The sequence below is a fragment of the Moschus berezovskii genome, chromosome 16 (assembly GCF_049115385.1).
Source record: "Moschus berezovskii isolate FMDL1 chromosome 16, NW_MosBer_1.0, whole genome shotgun sequence".
In the NCBI taxonomy this organism is placed as follows: domain Eukaryota; kingdom Metazoa; phylum Chordata; class Mammalia; order Artiodactyla; family Moschidae; genus Moschus; species Moschus berezovskii.
In genome coordinates, this window is record NC_142475.1 from 80,564,813 (window position 1) to 80,582,314 (window position 17,502).

At 45.0% G+C, this 17,502-nt stretch overlaps 1 protein-coding gene across 3 annotated transcripts in view; it reads left to right on the top strand.

Moving 5' to 3' along the window:
• Nucleotides 1–17,502, top strand: part of PRKDC (protein kinase, DNA-activated, catalytic subunit) — a 126,983-nt gene that overhangs the window by 28,500 nt on the left and 80,981 nt on the right. For all 3 annotated transcript variants that reach the window (XM_055432726.2, XM_055432724.2, XM_055432725.2), the window contains exons 26-30: nucleotides 4,107–4,214; nucleotides 6,485–6,711; nucleotides 12,010–12,104; nucleotides 13,403–13,502; nucleotides 15,157–15,290. In XM_055432726.2, coding sequence (XP_055288701.2) covers nucleotides 4,107–4,214; nucleotides 6,485–6,711; nucleotides 12,010–12,104; nucleotides 13,403–13,502; nucleotides 15,157–15,290 — 664 coding nt within the window. The remainder of the gene's footprint in view (nucleotides 1–4,106; nucleotides 4,215–6,484; nucleotides 6,712–12,009; nucleotides 12,105–13,402; nucleotides 13,503–15,156; nucleotides 15,291–17,502) is intronic.

The window sequence follows — 17,502 nt, forward strand, 5'->3', positions numbered from 1 at the left end:
CCATAATAAATACAGAAAGCGTCTAGCAATAAACTTTAACATGCCAGGCACTCATGTATTTTATGAGTATAAAATGAATGTGATGTGTGCCTGAAGAACCAGTCCGGAGGAAATTTCCAGGTGGTCTAGTGGTTAGGGCTTGGCATTTCCACTGGTGGAGCCCAGGTTTGACACCTGGTCAGGGAACTAGGGTCCCGCGTACTGCGTGGCTTCGCAAGAAGAAAGGATCAATATTGAAAAAAGGCTGAATCTTCCTCAAATCCTTCAATAAGTTTGGTATCCTTCCAGCAAAAATCCTGAAAGTATTTCATTTTGAACATGAAAAGCAGTCTGAAAGAATAATTGCTTGAACCTAACCCCGAAAACTTGTGGACCGGTCAAGTCCTGGAGGCAGTCCTGCCCTCGCAGACATCAGGAGGAAGACGCTCTGAGTATAGTGGTTGGACTACTGCACAGGTGTCAGTGGGGCAGTCTGGCAGTGTATACGTGGGCCCCTGTGTGCACATCAAGTGTGTGGGTGGTGCACGGGGTTTTCTGGGTCAGTGAGAAATGGGTCGTTTAGTATATAGTTATTAACATATGAAAGGTTAATTTCAGATTCAAAAGATACAAACTGGAGATATGATGGAGAAATGTAATGAATTATAGCCTGTGTGAATCTTTGGATAGGGATGGTCTTTTTCACTGGTAAAATATATTAATATGGAAACATAGGCTGCTAGAAGTAAACTCCCCACCAACACCCCCTGCCCCCCATCACTCCCCAGGAAAAGGTGTGTTATCCTCTGCAGAAAACCTGGGAAGCTTCTCCGAGATCTTAGTAAAACACATTCTTACAAACATATGTATAAATCTTGTTTTATAGAGAAAGTAGGGTCACAGTGTTCAGAAATTCTTTTATTTAAAATGCAGTTCTGCTACTCTTGTGGACTTTATCATTACGTTGCAGGTGTCTTTCTGTAAAGTTTGTGTAGAAAGGGAGATTTTCATACGAGATTTGAAGGCAGATATGTGGAAGAAAATTATTAGAATATTGACTTGATTAGTGTTTAAAAACTGCTGAATGACACAGAACCCACAATTTTGACATATGTGTATTTAATGTGGGAGACAGCAAGTAGATCAAGCCAGTATATCCTAAGGGAAATCAACCCTGAATATTCATTGGAAGGACTGATATTGGAAGCTCCAGTACTTTGGCTACCAGATGAGACGAGCTGACTCATTGGAAAAGATCCTGATGCTGGGAAAGATTGAAGGGAGAAGAAGAGGGTGAAAGAGGAAAAGATGGTTGGATGACATCATTGGCTCAGTGGACATGAATTTGAGCAAACTCCAGGAGATAGTGAGGGGCAGAGAAGCCTGGCATGCTGCAGTCCATGGGGTCATGAAGAGTTGGACGTGACTTGGGAACTGAATAACAGTATAAAGTGGAAAATTTTTTTTTTGCCATTTTTTGCTAAAGAATATAAGATTTTAAAATGGACAAATGGATAAAGAACAAAAATGGGAAGGTCATGAACAAAGAAATACATGTGGCCCATTAAGTACATTTTAAATATTCAACCTTTTAGTAAATAAAGAAATTCAAAATTATATTTTTTGTAGCTATTGTCAAATAATTTAAAAATTGGCAGTGTTTAGTTTTGGTGTTGCCAGTATTTAGTGTTGCTTCATTGACTGTGTGGATCACAACAAACTGTGGAAAATTCTGGAACAGATGGGAATACCAGACCACCTTACCTGCCTCCTGAGAAATCTTTATGCAGGTTAAGAAGCAACAGTCAGAACTGGACATGGAACTGCAGACTGGTTCCAAATCGGGAAAGGAGTACGTCAAGGCTGTATATTGTCACCCTTCTTATTTAACTTATATGCAGAGTACATCATGAGAAATGCTGGGCTGAATGAAACACAAGCTGGAATCAAGATTGCCAGGAGAAATATCAATAACCTCAGATACGCAAATGACACCACCCTTGTGGAAGAAAGTGAAGAACTAAAGAAAGAGCCTCTTGATGAAAGTGAAAGAGGAGAGTGAAAAAGCTGGCTTAAAACTCAACATTCAAAAAACTAAGATCATGGCATCCGGTCCCATCACTTCATGGCAAATAGATGGGGAAACAGTGGAAACAGTGGTGGACTTTATTTTCTTGCACTCCAGTCACTGCAGATGGTGACTATAGCCATGAAATTGAAAGATGCTTGCTCCTTGGAAGAAAAGCTATGACTAACCTAGGCAGCATATTAAAAAGCAGAGGCATTACTTTGCCAACAAAGGTCCATCTAGTCAAAGCTATGGTTTTTCCAGTAGTCAGGCATGGATGTGAGAGTTGGACTATAAAGAAAGTTGAGCACTAAAGAACTGATGCTTTTAAACTGAACTGTGGTGTTGGAGAAGACTCTTAAGTCCCTTGGACTGCAAGGAGATCCAACCAGTCCATCCTAAAGGAAATCAGTCCTGAATATTCATTGGAAGGACTGATGCTGAAGTTCCAATACTTTGGCGACCTGATGCGAAGAACTGACTCATTTGAAAAGACCCTGATGCTGGGAAAGATTGAAGGCAGGAGGAGAAGGGGATGACAGAGGATGAGATGGTTGGATGGCATCACTAACTCGATGGACATGTGTTTGAGCAAGCTCAGGGAGTTGGTGATGGACAGGGAAGCCTGGCTTGTTACAGTCCATGGGGTTGCAAGGAGTTGTCCACGACTGAGCGGCTGAACTGAACTGAACTGAGTGTTTCCAGGCCAGTAGGGAAGGGGCCTTTGGTCCTGGCAGGAGGGAGTGCGGATGCCAGGCTCGTCCAGAGAGGCATTCAGAGCAGTGTGAGCGTGGCAGTCTCACTTCTGAACAACCTGTGTTTCTAGCAATAGGTCCTACTCCGTCCATACAGGAGATGCTGGGCCTCTATGAACATACAGATACAGCCTATGTGTTTATATGAAAAGTATTCAGACAAAAGGAAAAAAGGTGGTTACAAAAGTGTGTATTTTTATAGTCGTGTATATTCATATATTTAAGTGTAGAAGTGTATCACGTTAACTGTGATTTTGAATGTTAACAGTGGTTATATTCAAACCCTACATTGGATGTAGGGTTGTAGACGGATGGTTTTCTACATTTTCTATAAAGAATATGTGTGTACATATACATAATTTATGTACTCGGAATGCAAAATAATTTTTGGAAACAAAAATGTAACCCTTTAAGACCAGGTTAATTTCCAGACTGAAAGGTAAGACTCTTTTACTTTGATTTAGTCTAAAATTGTTTCAAGTTTAGGAAGATAACTTGGAGAAATATCTGGGTACAAGAGGACCTGTTTAGCCTGAGCCCTAAGACACGCATGTGAGTTTTGATGTGGTGTGCATACCAAGTGCTTACTTCTAGAGCATAGTATCACTGGGGAAGTAATAGTCCCTGGACTGCGTGGGGCTCCTGTGGGGCCAGCCTGTAAGACACAGAGGAGAGAGATCTGAACACCGAGGATGTTCACCTTCTCTTGGACTGTGAGCATTTACTTCTCATAGAGAAAGAGGACTAGCCACATAACCACGTGTCTCAGTAGATTGCTCTGATCCAAAAGGACACTGCAGCTTCTCCCCAGGCCTGGACTGTGAAACCCAGAGACCAGCAGGCTCTCTGGGTCCTGGAGAGACTGTGTCTACATTTGAGCCGCTTTGGGTGAGAACCTGGGATGCCACAGAGTGAAGACTTTCCTCCCTTCTTCTGGCCGGGGAGGGGACGGTGCCTCTTCTGCGATGCGTGTGGCAGCGTGTCCACGGAGAGCGTGGGAACGGACCGCCTCCTCTGCATGCTCAGGGCCAGGTTAATTGGATGGGTGTGGGAAGCCTTCGCTGTCAACCCTGATTGCCCTACTTACGAGAGGATCAATGACTCCTGGAACCATGATTTTTTTTTGCAGGCCTCTCAGGAGGGGAGAAGTTAGATCATGTTCGTCACAGAATTTAGCTGGAGAAGGACACTGGTATAACCACAGTAGTGGTGTTGCTCAATTTTACTTCTGTCATAGAAATGGAACTTTCTCTGCTATAAGATCAGCATGAAGGAAGTGAATTGTGATGGTCTTGCTCTTCCAGGTGACAAGGCAACTGTATGAACCTCTGGTCATGCAGCTGATTCACTGGTTCACCAACAACAAGAAGTTTGAGAGTCAGGACACGGTTGCCCTGCTGGAGGCAATACTGGTGAGTGCGATCCCCTCCTGCCATTCCTGTTGACTAGCTTGTGTGGTCAGTGTTCAGGACCTTAAGCTGCCCATCAGGGTGTTAGAATGTAGCATCTAGCTAGATCCATCATCTTTTTCTTTTGTTTTAGATAATCAGTGAGACATCATTTAATGAACGTGGTGCCATGTTTATTAAGTGATACTTTTAAATACCTGCATGCAAACAGATTTTTTTGCTTTGTTTTGGGAGGATAGCTGTAAATTTGACCAACTTCATCTACTTTGAGGGAGTGTGTGTGTGTGTGTTTAGAGGGTGAAAAGGGTGAACAGGAATGTTCCTGGACTTTTATCAGAGTTGCAGTATCCTCTTGTTTTTAAAAACATGTCTATGGCATAATAGTTAAGAGTAAAAGGAATTATTTGAGCTTGTCCCATTTTCTCCTGCATTCAGATTCAGTTCCTCAAAACCCCTAAAAATCTTAGCTCAGCATTTACATACAAGTGTCCTGAGCTGCTGGAGGTGGCATTGTTGGGCTGTGGTCTCTTGCTCACTGAGGCAGAAGGCAGTGGTCAGCTAAAGCCTTACTGTCTTTCCGCACTTATTTTATTTTCATTTTCTGAACTTGTACAATAACTACATGTGATTTCTTTAAATGGCATATTAAGTGATTTTTACCTATTATATCAACCATACTTTTGTTTTCTCATATGCTGACTTTGAAGTCAAAATCCCCAGTTGAACTCATAGCACATTTGTCCAAACGAACATCCTTTAGTTCTGTGTTTCTGAAAATTGATTTCTTTGATTCTCTGTGTCACTCTCTGTTGAGTGAGTAGCATCATTGGATGGAGGACTGTGTCCGTTCCTGCTGGCCCAGGTCAGTCCTGGCGTCACCATCAAGTGTGTCGTTGTACTCACAGGGTTCCTTTTGCTCTCAGAGGCCCCTGACCAGAGGTCACGTGTGGGTAGTGGGCATTAATGAACACTTGTAGTTAGGACGGTGGCATCAGTACAGCTCTGGTTTACTTCCAGCAGGGTCTGGTGGAGCTGCCTGTGACAGATCCGGTTAATTCAGTTTCAGTTGTGGCATATTTCAAGCAGACGGATTTATTCTGCTGTTTCTAAAGTCGCTATCTTAGCTGATCACTGAAGGCAGTTTAAGTCAGGGTGAGAATGGAAATGTAATGTGAGCTGGCTGTGGAGGTGAGAGCTGGCTGTGGAGGAGAGAGCTGGCTGTGGAGGAGAGAGCTGGCTGTGGAGGAGAGAGCTGGCTGTGGAGGAGAGAGCTGGCTGTGGAGGTGAGAGCTGGCTGTGGAGGTGAGAGCTGGCTGTGGAGGTGAGAGCTGGCTGTGGAGGAGAGAGCTGGCTGTGGAGCAGAGAGCTGGTGCAGGCTCCAGCACCCATGTGTCTCTCCTGTCCGCGCCTCTGGCATTTCTGCTGTGTGTGACCATCACCTCCTTGACTCTGGTTGGCACTGCGATCAGAGATTTTGTGTATGGCCGGGAACCAGTTGTGTTAAAGTCCTCTTATTTCATTTTCTGAGTACTTTCTCAAGTGAAACTTCTCCTTCATGGATCAAAGAGGGAAACAAACACTCAAGTTTCCTAGGCAGTTTTTTCTAGGTGTTCAGAGACCGTGGGCTTCGGTGGTGGCTCAGCTGGTGAAGAATCCTCCTGCAACATGAGAGACCTGGGTTCAATCCCTGGGTTGGGAAGATCCCCTGGAGAAGGGAATGGCTACCCACTCCATTATTCTGGCCTGCATAATTCCATGGACTGCATAGTCCATGGGGTCGAGAAGAGTTGGACACGACTGAGCAACTTTGACTTGACTTTCAGAGACCATACCACTGTGGAGCATGGTCCGACAGAAAGTTATATTTTCAGAACCACATCCCTCAGATTTTTCTTTGTGTAGCATTTCAGTTTCCTTGAGACTTGCAAGGTCTTTTCTTCATCCTCAATAGATAAGCATCCCAGGTGCTGTTACAGGCAGAATAAGCAGCAGAAGGTTTCAGGATGCAGCCATTGTGTTTATTCAGGGAATGAGAGACTGCTTTGTTGATATATAATTAAAATATTCTCTTTTTTTACAAATGGTTCAGCTTCTTAGTCTGTGTAAAAGACAGTTTCATTTTGTCGAAGGAATTTGTTATTAGAGTCTAGAGGCTTCCTGCAAAGCCCCTTGACTAGTGTCTATTTGTTCCTGAATTGAACTCTAAATTCATTCCCATAAGTTACTCCAGTTATGTTCAGGGTACTCAGCTGTCACTTGATGCTTTGTTTCAGGATGGAATTGTGGACCCTGTGGACAGCACTTTAAGAGATTTTTGTGGTCAGTGTATTCGGGAATTCCTCAAATGGTCCATTAAGCAGACAACGCCGCAGCAGCAGGAGAACAGTCCAGTAAACACCAAGTCACTGTTCAAGCGACTGTACAGCTTTGCACTTCACCCCAATGCTTTCAAGAGACTGGGAGCATCGCTTGCATTTAATAATATCTACAGGGAGTTCAGGTGCGTGAGTTCCCTGTCTGGGGTACCGGAGCGGCGGGGCGGCACAGGGAGAGTAATGCTATTTACAGGGAGTTCCGGAGTCCCGTGCTGGGAAGAGTGTAAAGGTTCTTACATTTCCAGTAGTGATTTTGTGAAGTGACTCGCTGTTTATGCATCCATGTAATCATGTATGAAGCACTGAGTGAATACTTATATTCTGGACACTGCGCTGTTTTCTGGGGATTAAATAATGAATTAAAATGCTGTTTGCATTCAAGAAGAGGCTCAGAAAGTGTTGAGAACTACATTCAGGCTTAATATACACAGTCTGGAAAGTGCAACAAAAGACGTCATAAGAGACTTGTGATGCACGTAAAGGAGTCTGACACGGGGTGGGCAGGTTCCACTGGGAGTGAGGCTGGTGCCGCACGGAGAGGCCCTGGCCCAGGTCAGAGAGGCAGGCAGCGGTAAGAGATGGACGAGGGTCTGAGGAGACACAGTTTCTCTTCCTTGCAGTGGGGATTGAGGTGCAGACAGACGCGAGTGAAGTGAGGCTGGCCATGGGCCTCTCTGTAGAGCTAAGATCTGAAGGCCACGGCCAGGCCCAGAGTCATGGGAGCAGGGAGCATGGTTGGACTTGTCCTGAAGCTCACCTGCCAGCAGCTATAAGGGGGGTGGTCTGAGTGACAGGACGCCGGGGAAGAGGCTGTTTCATGGTCAGTGGAAAAGATAGTGCCTGACTTAAGGTCGTGGTGATGCTGGCTTGTTCCTTTGTTGAGCATTGGTTGCTAAGTTAGACTGCATGTGCCAGGCTCCATGCCAGATGTGGGAGGTACAAAGATGCAGTGCTTTGTGATGGTTGCATTTAAAAAAGAGAGGCAGGTAGTAGTCACATCAGTTCAGTTCAGTTCAGTCGCTTAATCGTGTCTGACTCCTTGCGACCCCATGAATCACAGCACGCCAGGCCTCCCTGTCCAACACCAACTCCCAGAGTTCACTCAAACTCATGTCCATCGAGTTGGTGATGCCATCCAGCCATCTCATTCTCTGTCGTCCCCGTCTCCTCCCGCCCCCCAATCCCTCCCAGCATCAGAGTCTTTTCCAGAGAGTCAACTCATTGCATGAGGTGGCCCAAGTATTGGCACATAGATAAAGGTAAAATTTGTAGCTGAAGTCAGTGCTTTTAGTTGTAGTATAAGGGATTTCCTGGTGGCCCAGTGGTTAGGACTCCATGCTTCCATTACGGAGGGCTCAGGTTCGACCCCTGGTTGGGAAACCAAGGTCCCATGAGCTATATCGTGCAGAGGAAAAAAAAGAAAAATTAAGTATTGGTACATGATTACTAAAGGATCTTATAACAAATAATCAGACCTTATTTAGTCAGAATAGCTTGTCTCAGGAAATGGCACTTGGATAATGACGAGGGAGCAGTTGTTAAAATAAGAGAGATGATGGATGGATGGGGGAGGTAGGTGGGTGGTAAGTAGATAGATTGTAGATGGTTGGATGGTAGATGGAGTTATGACGGGTGGGTGGACTGATGGGTGTCTGTATCTGCATGTGGGGGCATGTTCACGTTTGAGAATTGACTGGAGTTTGAAGTCATTGTTAATTTTTTAGTTGAGGTGGAGTTGATGTAAAATGTTAGGTGTACAGTGTGATTCAGCTTTAAAGGTTATGCTTCATTGATGGTTATGATAAAATATTGGCTATGTTCCTGTACTGTACATTGTACCATAGTTGCTTATCTGTGTTGTACGTAGCAGTTTGTGTCTCGAATTCCTCTGCCCCTGTTTTGCCCCTCCTCCTTCCCTCTGGTAGTCACTGGCTTGTTCTTTATATCTGTGAGTCTGTTTCTGTTTTGTTACGTATGTATGTTTGTTTTATTTTTTAGAGTCCCCATATAAGTGATATTATGCGATATTTGTCTTGATCTGTTTCACTAAGCATAAAACTCTCTAGGTCCAGCCATACAGCTGTGAATAGCATTATCACATTCTTTTCTATGCTGTGTAATAGTCCATTGTCTATATACCCATCTTGTTCATCCTTTTATCTGTCAATGGAAACTTAGGTTGTTTCTGTCTTAACTACTGTGATTAGTGCTGCTGTGAACATTGGGGTGCTTTTATCTTACCGAATTAGGTTTTCTCAGGTATACGCCCAGGAATGGAGTTGCTGGGTTGCATGGTAGTTGTAGTTTTAGTGTTTTGAGGAACCTCCATGCTGTTTCCATGGTGGCTGCACTAGTTTACATTCCCACCAGCAGTGCCCAAGGGCGCCCTTTCTCCACATCCTCAGCAGTACTCGTTGTTTCTGGTCTCTGTGGTGATAGTTATCCGACAGGTGTGAGGTATGTCATTGTGGTTTTGATTGAATTTCCCAGGTGCTTAATGATGTTGATCATCTTTTCATGTTCCTGTTGGCTGTCTGTGTGTCTCCTTTGGTAAAATGCCTGTTGAGGTCTTCTGCCTATTTTTAAATGGACTGTTTTTTGATACTGAGTTGTTTGTGTATTTTGTATACTAACCCCATATTTATCATCATATCATTTGCAGATGTTTTCTCCTGTTTCATAGGTTGTCATTTTTTCTTGTTGATGGCTTCCTTTGCTGTGCAGGAGCTTAAGTTTAATTAGACCCCATTTGTTTCTTTTTGCTTTTGTTTCCTTTGCTTTAGGAGACAGATCCAAGAAAATATTGCTACAATGTATGTCAAAGAGTATTCTGCCTGTGTTTTCTTCTGGGAGTTTTGTGTTTTGCAGTCTTACTTACATATGACTGCATGTACAGTCACATATGCAGTCTTTAAAGTCTGTTAAAGACCTTACATATAGGTATTTAATTCATTTTGGGTTTTTTTTTAATATGTTGTTAGAGAATGAATGTTCTGATTTCATTTTTTGTATGTGGCTGTCTAGTTTGCCTAACAGCATTTGTTGAAGACCCTGTCTTTTCTGCGTGTACATCCGTGCCTTTTTTGTCATGGATTTGCTGACCATAACCGGGTGGTTTTATTCCTGGGCTCTCTACTGTGTCCTGTTTATCTCTCCGTCTGCCTTTGTGCCAGTCTCAGGCCATTTTGATTACAGTACAGTATAGTCTGAACTCAGGGAGTGTGACTCCCACAGCTCTGTTACTCTTCCTCAAGATTGTCTCAGCTATTTGGGGTCTTTTATATTTCCATACAAAATTTAAAATTATTTGTTCTAGTTCTGTGAAAAATGCCCTTGGTATTTTGATAATTTTTTTTTTCCTTTAGTTCTTTAAGTTGTGAAACCTATCTGTACATAAGAATGTTTAAAACATAATGGCCACACCTCACGGTGTGGGATATTCGTTCCGCAGTCAGGGATCAGACCTGCACCTCCTGCAGTGGAACCTCGGATTCTGAACCACTGGACCACCAGGAAAGTCCACAGATGACATGATAGTTTGCACAGAGGACCCTAAAGACTCCACCAATAAAACTGTTAGAACTGATAAACTCAGTAAAGTTGTAGAATACAAAATCAGTACAAATATGTTGCCTTTCTGTGTACTCATAATGAACAATCAGAAAGTAAAATTAAGAAAGCAGTCTTATTTACAGTTGTATCAAAAGGAATAAAATACCTCAGAATAAATTAACCAAGGGGGTGAAAGACCTGTACACTGACGACTGTAAGACACTGATGGCAGAAAGTGAAGAAGACACCAACAGATAGAAGGCCGCTTTGTGCTCATGGATTAGAAGAATTAAGATTGTTAAAATTTCCATACTGCCCACACAAGTGACGAGACTTAGTGCTGTCTCTGTCCAAATCCTGGTGGCTGTTTGCACAGAAATAGGACCAGCAATCCTAATACATGTGTGGAGCCACAGAGACCCCGAATAGCTGAAGCAGTCCTGGAGGAGAGCCAGGCTGGAAGCATCCCCTGGGTTTTGAGACACGTCCAGCCCTTCTCTCCGCCCTGTCTGACTTGCCTCTGGCTGTGTGTGCTCCCCTCCCCATCTGTGACTCTCCCCTCCCCTCCCTGTTCTGGTGAGGCCTTGTTTCCTTTACGCCGTTTCTGTCTTTCTCAGACACCTGGGTTTGCTGGGCCGCATTCCAAGTGGCTTTGAGTAGAAGATGCCGAGGGAGCTGTGTTGTGAGTGTCGTGTGTTGGAGGATATGAATACGGGCTTGGACACTCTCCTTCCTGCATGTTCTGGGGCCGTTATGGAGATCTTTCTTTGGGGAGCACAGTTTTAGACTATCATTTGTCTTGTCCTTTCTCTTCTCACTACTTGAAATGGATTTGGTTTTTGTCTTACTCTTTTGTTTAAGATAAAGCTACTGTAGTCACCCTGGCCTTCTGAGATTGACTTCAGCTCTGGCTGTTTGACCACACGATGCTCTTCAGGGGAACCTCTTCTTCCTGCTCTGACACCCATGTTCCATCCTGGCTCATGCCTTTGCCCAGAGCCTGTATTTTCAGTGTCAAAACTGGGTGTGTGACAGGCTGTGCATGTGGAAGACCAGGGGCCTGTGGAACCATAAGAGGATTCTGGGAACCCCTTCCAGGATTCAAATTAGAAAAAAAAAAAATAGGGTAATATTCCTGCCAAACCAGACAACAGTGTACAAGCTTGTGCTGATGCCCCATCCTCTAGCCCTGGTGGTCCTCTCTCTGGTCCTCAGTCTCATCCCCACTCTGGTCCCCGCTCTCGTCCTCTCTCTGGTCCCCACTGTGGTTCCGGGAAAACACCCCTTCCCAGAGGAGGGGGCGGTGCCTGTGCACTTGGTCACATCTGGAACACCCATGAGACCTCGTGCCTCTGCTTAGCAGTGTGTACACAGTCATTCCCTGTCCTGTGTCAGAGGAACAGATTTTCCAGGGAGAGGCTGACCTGTGCCCTGAGCCCCCGGAGGTCTGCTGTCGGTGGATCACCCAAAGATGGTGGTGGTCCGTGTAACTGTTACATGTGGTGGGTACGCCTGTGAAAGGCCCAGAGATGACTGCTGGTGTTGACTTGTTTTTGGATGGGTAGAGAGTTCTTTTCTGCTACATGTAATGTTGAGATGTGTGGAGTGTGGTCAGAACAGTGGTTCAAGGTCATGTGCTGTGAGCAGGTCCACAGAGGGAGGAGGGTGCTCACATAAAAGTGTCTCTTGGGTCTGTTCTTGGCCAAGTTTTCTTCTTTGAGATGTGGCTTAGGTTGTTTTCTGTTTTAAAGTATTTGAGCTGTTTCTAAAGACAGATTCAGTTCAAGTGTATTCTCTCTGGTAGCACTGCTGTGTCCCTGTGTCGCGGCTGTTTCCCCATTCTCAGATGACACTCATGTTCTCTGTTGCAGAGAGGAGGAGGCTCTGGTGGAACAGTTTGTGTTTGAAGCCCTGGTCACATACATGGAAAGCCTGGCCTTAGCACACACAGACGAGAGGTCTTTGGGTAGGTCCGTTCGGGCTTTCTATGTGTGCTGGCCTGCACAGCTCGCCAGCTTGTCCACGCAGGGTGGGGGCCAAGGCCACTCCCTTGTGAGGCGCTGTCTTCTCTCGTCTCCTGCTTAGGGTGATGAGTGAAGCAAGGACGGGCCCCTCATAGCCTCTAACCCAGTTTATACAAGAAGTGTCTGTTCCCCCACCCTTAAGACTCACCGTGTCCCCCTGGCGGCCACTCAGGGTGACCGTGGTCATGCAGGGTCCTGCCCGGGGCAGGTGGGGCAGTTTTACTGTGAAGCCCCAGTGAAGCCAGCCAGCTGCCGTGGTGACTCAGCTGGTGGAAACGCACGGCTGGTGCAGGGCATACAGCTGGACCTGATAAGCTCAGGGAGGAGGACAGTGTCTCTGAACTCACTCACTGTGGTCTACAGGTAGGAAATAGCTTTCCCAACAAGACTGTGATAAAGCTGCTGTGACAATAACCAAGATAGTTTTAAAATACTAGGCCAGACATAGGCTACATTCTGTCTGGAGCTGTCAGGATCATCCTCAGTTTTCGAGCTGGAAGACTTCTTGGCAATCCCCTACTCAGTCTGCCTGGGAGTCTCTCCCAGGGTTCTGACATGGCTCTCATGTGTGGAGACCCCCTCCCTCAGCAGGGAGGTGCCTGTTTTTAACAGACACATGGAGCCCTGTTGTCCTCCATGTCGATAGCCCTACTAATGAGTAAAAACATCTAAAATTCAGTCCTGCCAGCATTACATTAAAATTGCTTCATCTTGACATCATATACAGGTGACTTTTCTCAACAGGAGAAATTTGACTCTCAAAAATCACTGTCAGGTAAAAAGTATAGACAGAAAATGCTTTCTTGGTAATAGGTGAGGCCTCTTTCCTGACCACCCTAGATACCTGTGGATGATTTCACCGTTTTACTTCTGTTCTCCTGCAGTGCTGTATTATCAGCTGTAACAGGGTTTAACCTACAGCAGAGAAGGAGGGTCAGGGAGCTCCCCCGAGATGACAGCCTGCAGTGGGGGTGTGTGGGCTCTGGCCAGCTTGGCGGGTCCCATGTCCCACCCGGAACTGAGGCTGCATCGGACTGGCGGGGCTCGTGAGTCGCTCTGTGTGAGCGCGCACCATGCTGACTTGCGGTTTCTTAAACACGGGTTTTGGTTGTGGACACTCAGTGTCGTGTTTTATAAAATCACCTGCTTAATTACAAAGCTTGACCAGTAGGCCTAGCACTGCCGTGTTGATGATGATCAGCTGTGAGTCTCCGTGGCGGTGTCTGTGTGTTGCGAGCAGGCACGGTTCAGCAGTGCTGCGATGCTGTCGACCACCTGGGGCGCATCATCGAGAAGAAGCACATTTCCTTAAACAAAGCCAAGAAGCGACGCTGTCCCCGGTAGGTGACGTTGCTTCCCTTCTCTTTCTCTCTCTTCTTTTTCCCCCCAACATAAAACTAATTCTCAGTCAACACATGGGAATCTGAGAGGAATTTGTAAAAGTATAGAGTCAGTTTTCCAAAGTCATTTAAAAGCTGTATGTTTAAAAGTACTTCATTTAAGGTGTAATCTTGGTTGGGGTGGTGGATGCATTTTTAGAGTCATTGTTGGAGCTGAGATATGTTTGCACTAAATACAGCTCTGATGTGGAATTGCTTGACATGCTATGGAGTAGGTTTGGAATGCAAGAACCAAAATATTAGAACAGTAGGATTTTGAGAGACATGAAGTTACAGGATTTTGAAATGAAGTCCTTCAAAACCAAGGCTGGCTCATCGCCCAGTGGTTTCCTGTTTTACTCCCATTTCCGTCCTGCTGGGTCCCATTCTCAGACAGGGTCAGGGTGTGCCATGCCCCCTCTCCCCCTGGTCTGTACAGGGGCCTGAGGAGCCCTGGCATGTGCTAACACTCTGCAGAGGCATAGCCTGTGGACTGAACATTGCTTCTTCCTCTGTGGTTTTAAAATCGTTTCTCCCTGACCCCGACCCTGGGCATGGCATCCCTCCAGGTTGCTTATGCTCACTCTTGAGCAGCAGGATTACTTTGAGGTCTGGTGACAGCGCGGGTTGCTGGGCCCTGCCCTGGAATTGGCCTTTGTAGGTTTGCAGGGGGCTGAGAATTTGCCTTTCTGCCGAGTTTACAGATGACACTGACGAAGCTGGTCCAGGGAGCACAACTTGAGAAGCTCTGCTTCAGATCCGTAACCCCTTTTGTTTTAAATTGCACTTAACAGAAAACATGAAAATACTTGATACTGTTCTTTAAGAAATGCTTTTTAATTTTTCCCTCAATTAATAAAAAAGGCAGTGAGCATTTAGGATCTATATCACCTGTGACATTTTGATTGTATTCTAATGATAATACATTAAAAATAAATCGAATGCCTTTTAATGAGGTTTCCACATATATTCAGTTCAGTTCTGTTCAGTCGCTCAGTCATGTCCGACTCTTTGTGACCCCATGAATCACAGCACACCAGGCTTCCCTGACCATCACCAACTCCCGGAGTTCACTCAAACTCATGTCCACAGAGTCGGTGATGCCATCCAGCCATCTCATTCTCGGTCGTCCCCGTCTCCCCACCCCCAGTCCCTCCCAGCATCAGACTCTTTTCCAATGAGTCAACTCGTCGCATGAGGTGGCCAAAGTATTGCAGTTTCAGCTTTAGCATCAGTCCTTCCAATGAACACCCAGGACTGATCTCCTTTAGAATGGACTGGTTGGATCTCCTTGCAGTCCAAGGGACTCTCAAGAGTCTTCTCCAGCACCACAGTTCAAAAGCATCAATTCTTCAGCGATCAGCTTTCTTCACAGTCCAACTCACACATCCATACATGACCATGGGAAAAACCATAGCCTTGACTAGATGGACCTTGGTTGGCAAAGTAACATCTCTGCTTTTTAATATGCTATATAGGTTGGTCATAACTTTCCTGCCAAGGAGTAAGCACGTGTATTAGGGAAGCAAAATTGAATTTATGGTTTATGGACTCTGGGGTTGGCTAAATGCTGAATGTTGGGGCAAATACTGAATGCAGTGTGTTCTCCATACAGAGGCTTCCCACCTGTGGCATCTTTGTGCCTGTCGGACGTGGTCCAGTGGCTTTTCACCAACTGCGGGAGACCCCAGACGGAATGTCGACACAAGTCCATAGAACTCTTCTATAAGCTTGTTCCTTTGCTGCCAGGTATGGCGATCATTGTGCCCTATAAGTGTCTTTTACCAGTAGTCTAGAGATGTACTTATATAAAACGTGATCTTTCCATTTAGAGAAATGTAACATGCCTCTAACAAACAAAAAGTAAGTATGTTCAATAATCATTTCAGATCATTTGTATGACAGCTGATAATGTATGGCTACAGAGTTCTGAAAGAGTTATAGAAGGAAAAATGCTGTTTTGATGTTAGATGAAATAGAGGAAGTAAATTTAGGATTTCTTAGTATCTTTTTTTTTTCTTCTACAACATTTTTGCTTTTCTATTCCACTTAAAAGAAGGAAGAGTTGAATGACCATGGTAGTTAACGTGATATTCAATTAAGATTTAGAAATCTTATTAAATGAAGTAATGTAATTGTTTTATTTTGACATGTAAATGAATAAGGAATTCCAGACTCCCACGTCTGAATGATCTCAGATCTTTGTGATATTAAAGGAAAGCAGTGGACCTGAGCTTTTTAGTAGTTACTGTGCTGAACCATTAAACCATACTTAGAGACTTGAGATCATGTCTCAGTTTCTCAGGAGTGAGTGTCTTGTTCTCTCCAGTTAGTCCATCCCCAGGTTTGGTAGCTGAGGCGTGGGGATCCTGGGCTTCCTGTGCACTGGGCACGAGTCTGGACCCAAGTGGTGCTGTGCCATGTGCATCTGGGTGAGGCGGCGCCCATACCACGGCTCCTGACCCTGTTCTGTTTAGCAGGTGGTATGGAGGACCACTGTGGGGAGCAAGAGGGGAGATGCCTTCCTGTCGTTCTGGGAGTTAGAGGGGTCCTGCATTTTGTTATACTGTGGAATATAGTACAAGTTGCTTAGCTGTGTCCGACTCTTTGTGACCCCACGGGCTGTAGGCTCCTACGTTCATGGGAATTTCCAGGCAAGGATACTGGAGTGGGTTGCCATTTCCTTCTCCAGAGTACTATGAAATACGTGATGTTAAATGCTATATAATATACATACTATATATCGTGATTTTATTCATGCTGTATATTTACATATACTATGTAAACACATAGTATGTATTTATCCACTGTACTATAATTTAACATATGTAATGGAGATGTATGTTTGTGCTTTTAATTTTTAGGGAATTATTTAAAAAACATTAGTATTTTATATATGCTATTAGTTAGCGAAGTTTGTTTCACATGTTTCCATTCTCACAAGGAAGTCAGTGCAGAGTGGATGGACGGGGTGGAGGGTGGGGCAGAGGTGGGACTGCTTCCTGCAGGCCCCATGCCTCCTACTGGCATCGGCGCAGCCGCTCTTCCTCCCAGCTGCCTGCTGCAGGCCCTCCTATACTTTCGTGAAATACCGGGGCTCTACCTCTCAGAATGATCTGTGTTCAGCATGGGACTCTGGGTTTGTCATCAGACTCCTCGTCATGTGTCCTCTAGGGGGCCTCTGCCCACTTCAGGGATATTTAAGGTCCTACATCCTGCAGAGGTGCCCTGCGCACCGGGGCCAGGCACGTGGACACCCAGCTGCATGGGGCGTGATGATCACTGCAGGTTTGTGCTCCACCAGGGAACGGTGGTGGAAAGGGCAAGAGACAGGCCCTGCCTCACAGGGGGAGTGGGAGCGAGAGACACCCCCCATCTCGTTTCCCTCTCGGCCTGTCTTCCTGGGCCCTTCATTTCTCATGTTCGCCACCAGTAGAATTTAAATACTTTCTTTTTCTTTACTCACTGTTGCAGTTTTCTTTGTCTCTTAGTGAAAATAATGGACTCGTAATTTTTCTTTCTAAAGCCCTGAAAACATGGTCCTAGTCTTTTCTTACGTGGCTTGTGATAGGTATTTTCTGACACAATAAAAAGCATTTCTTCTTTTGCATCAGAAATACATTACTGTTTCAGTTTCTAACTTCATTAGAATCACAATGACGACATTTTTAAAGGCACTGATTTCAGAGCCTACAAAATACACTTTAATGTTCTTTGTTTAATTTAGAAAGTAATTAATACCTTCTAGAAAAATACCTTTTAAAAAGTAGATCATTTAATTCTCTTATTTAATGAACACTGGACTTTGCCATGTGGTAGATGCTCTTCTGAGCACTGTTTCAGATATTAGCTGCTTCAGTTCACGTAATCTTGGCGACCCCAGGAGGTGGATGTTGTGTGAGTCACTGGACAAGGACACAGGCCAGAGGGCCGCTCCCCATGGCGCCGGGCGGACAGGCAG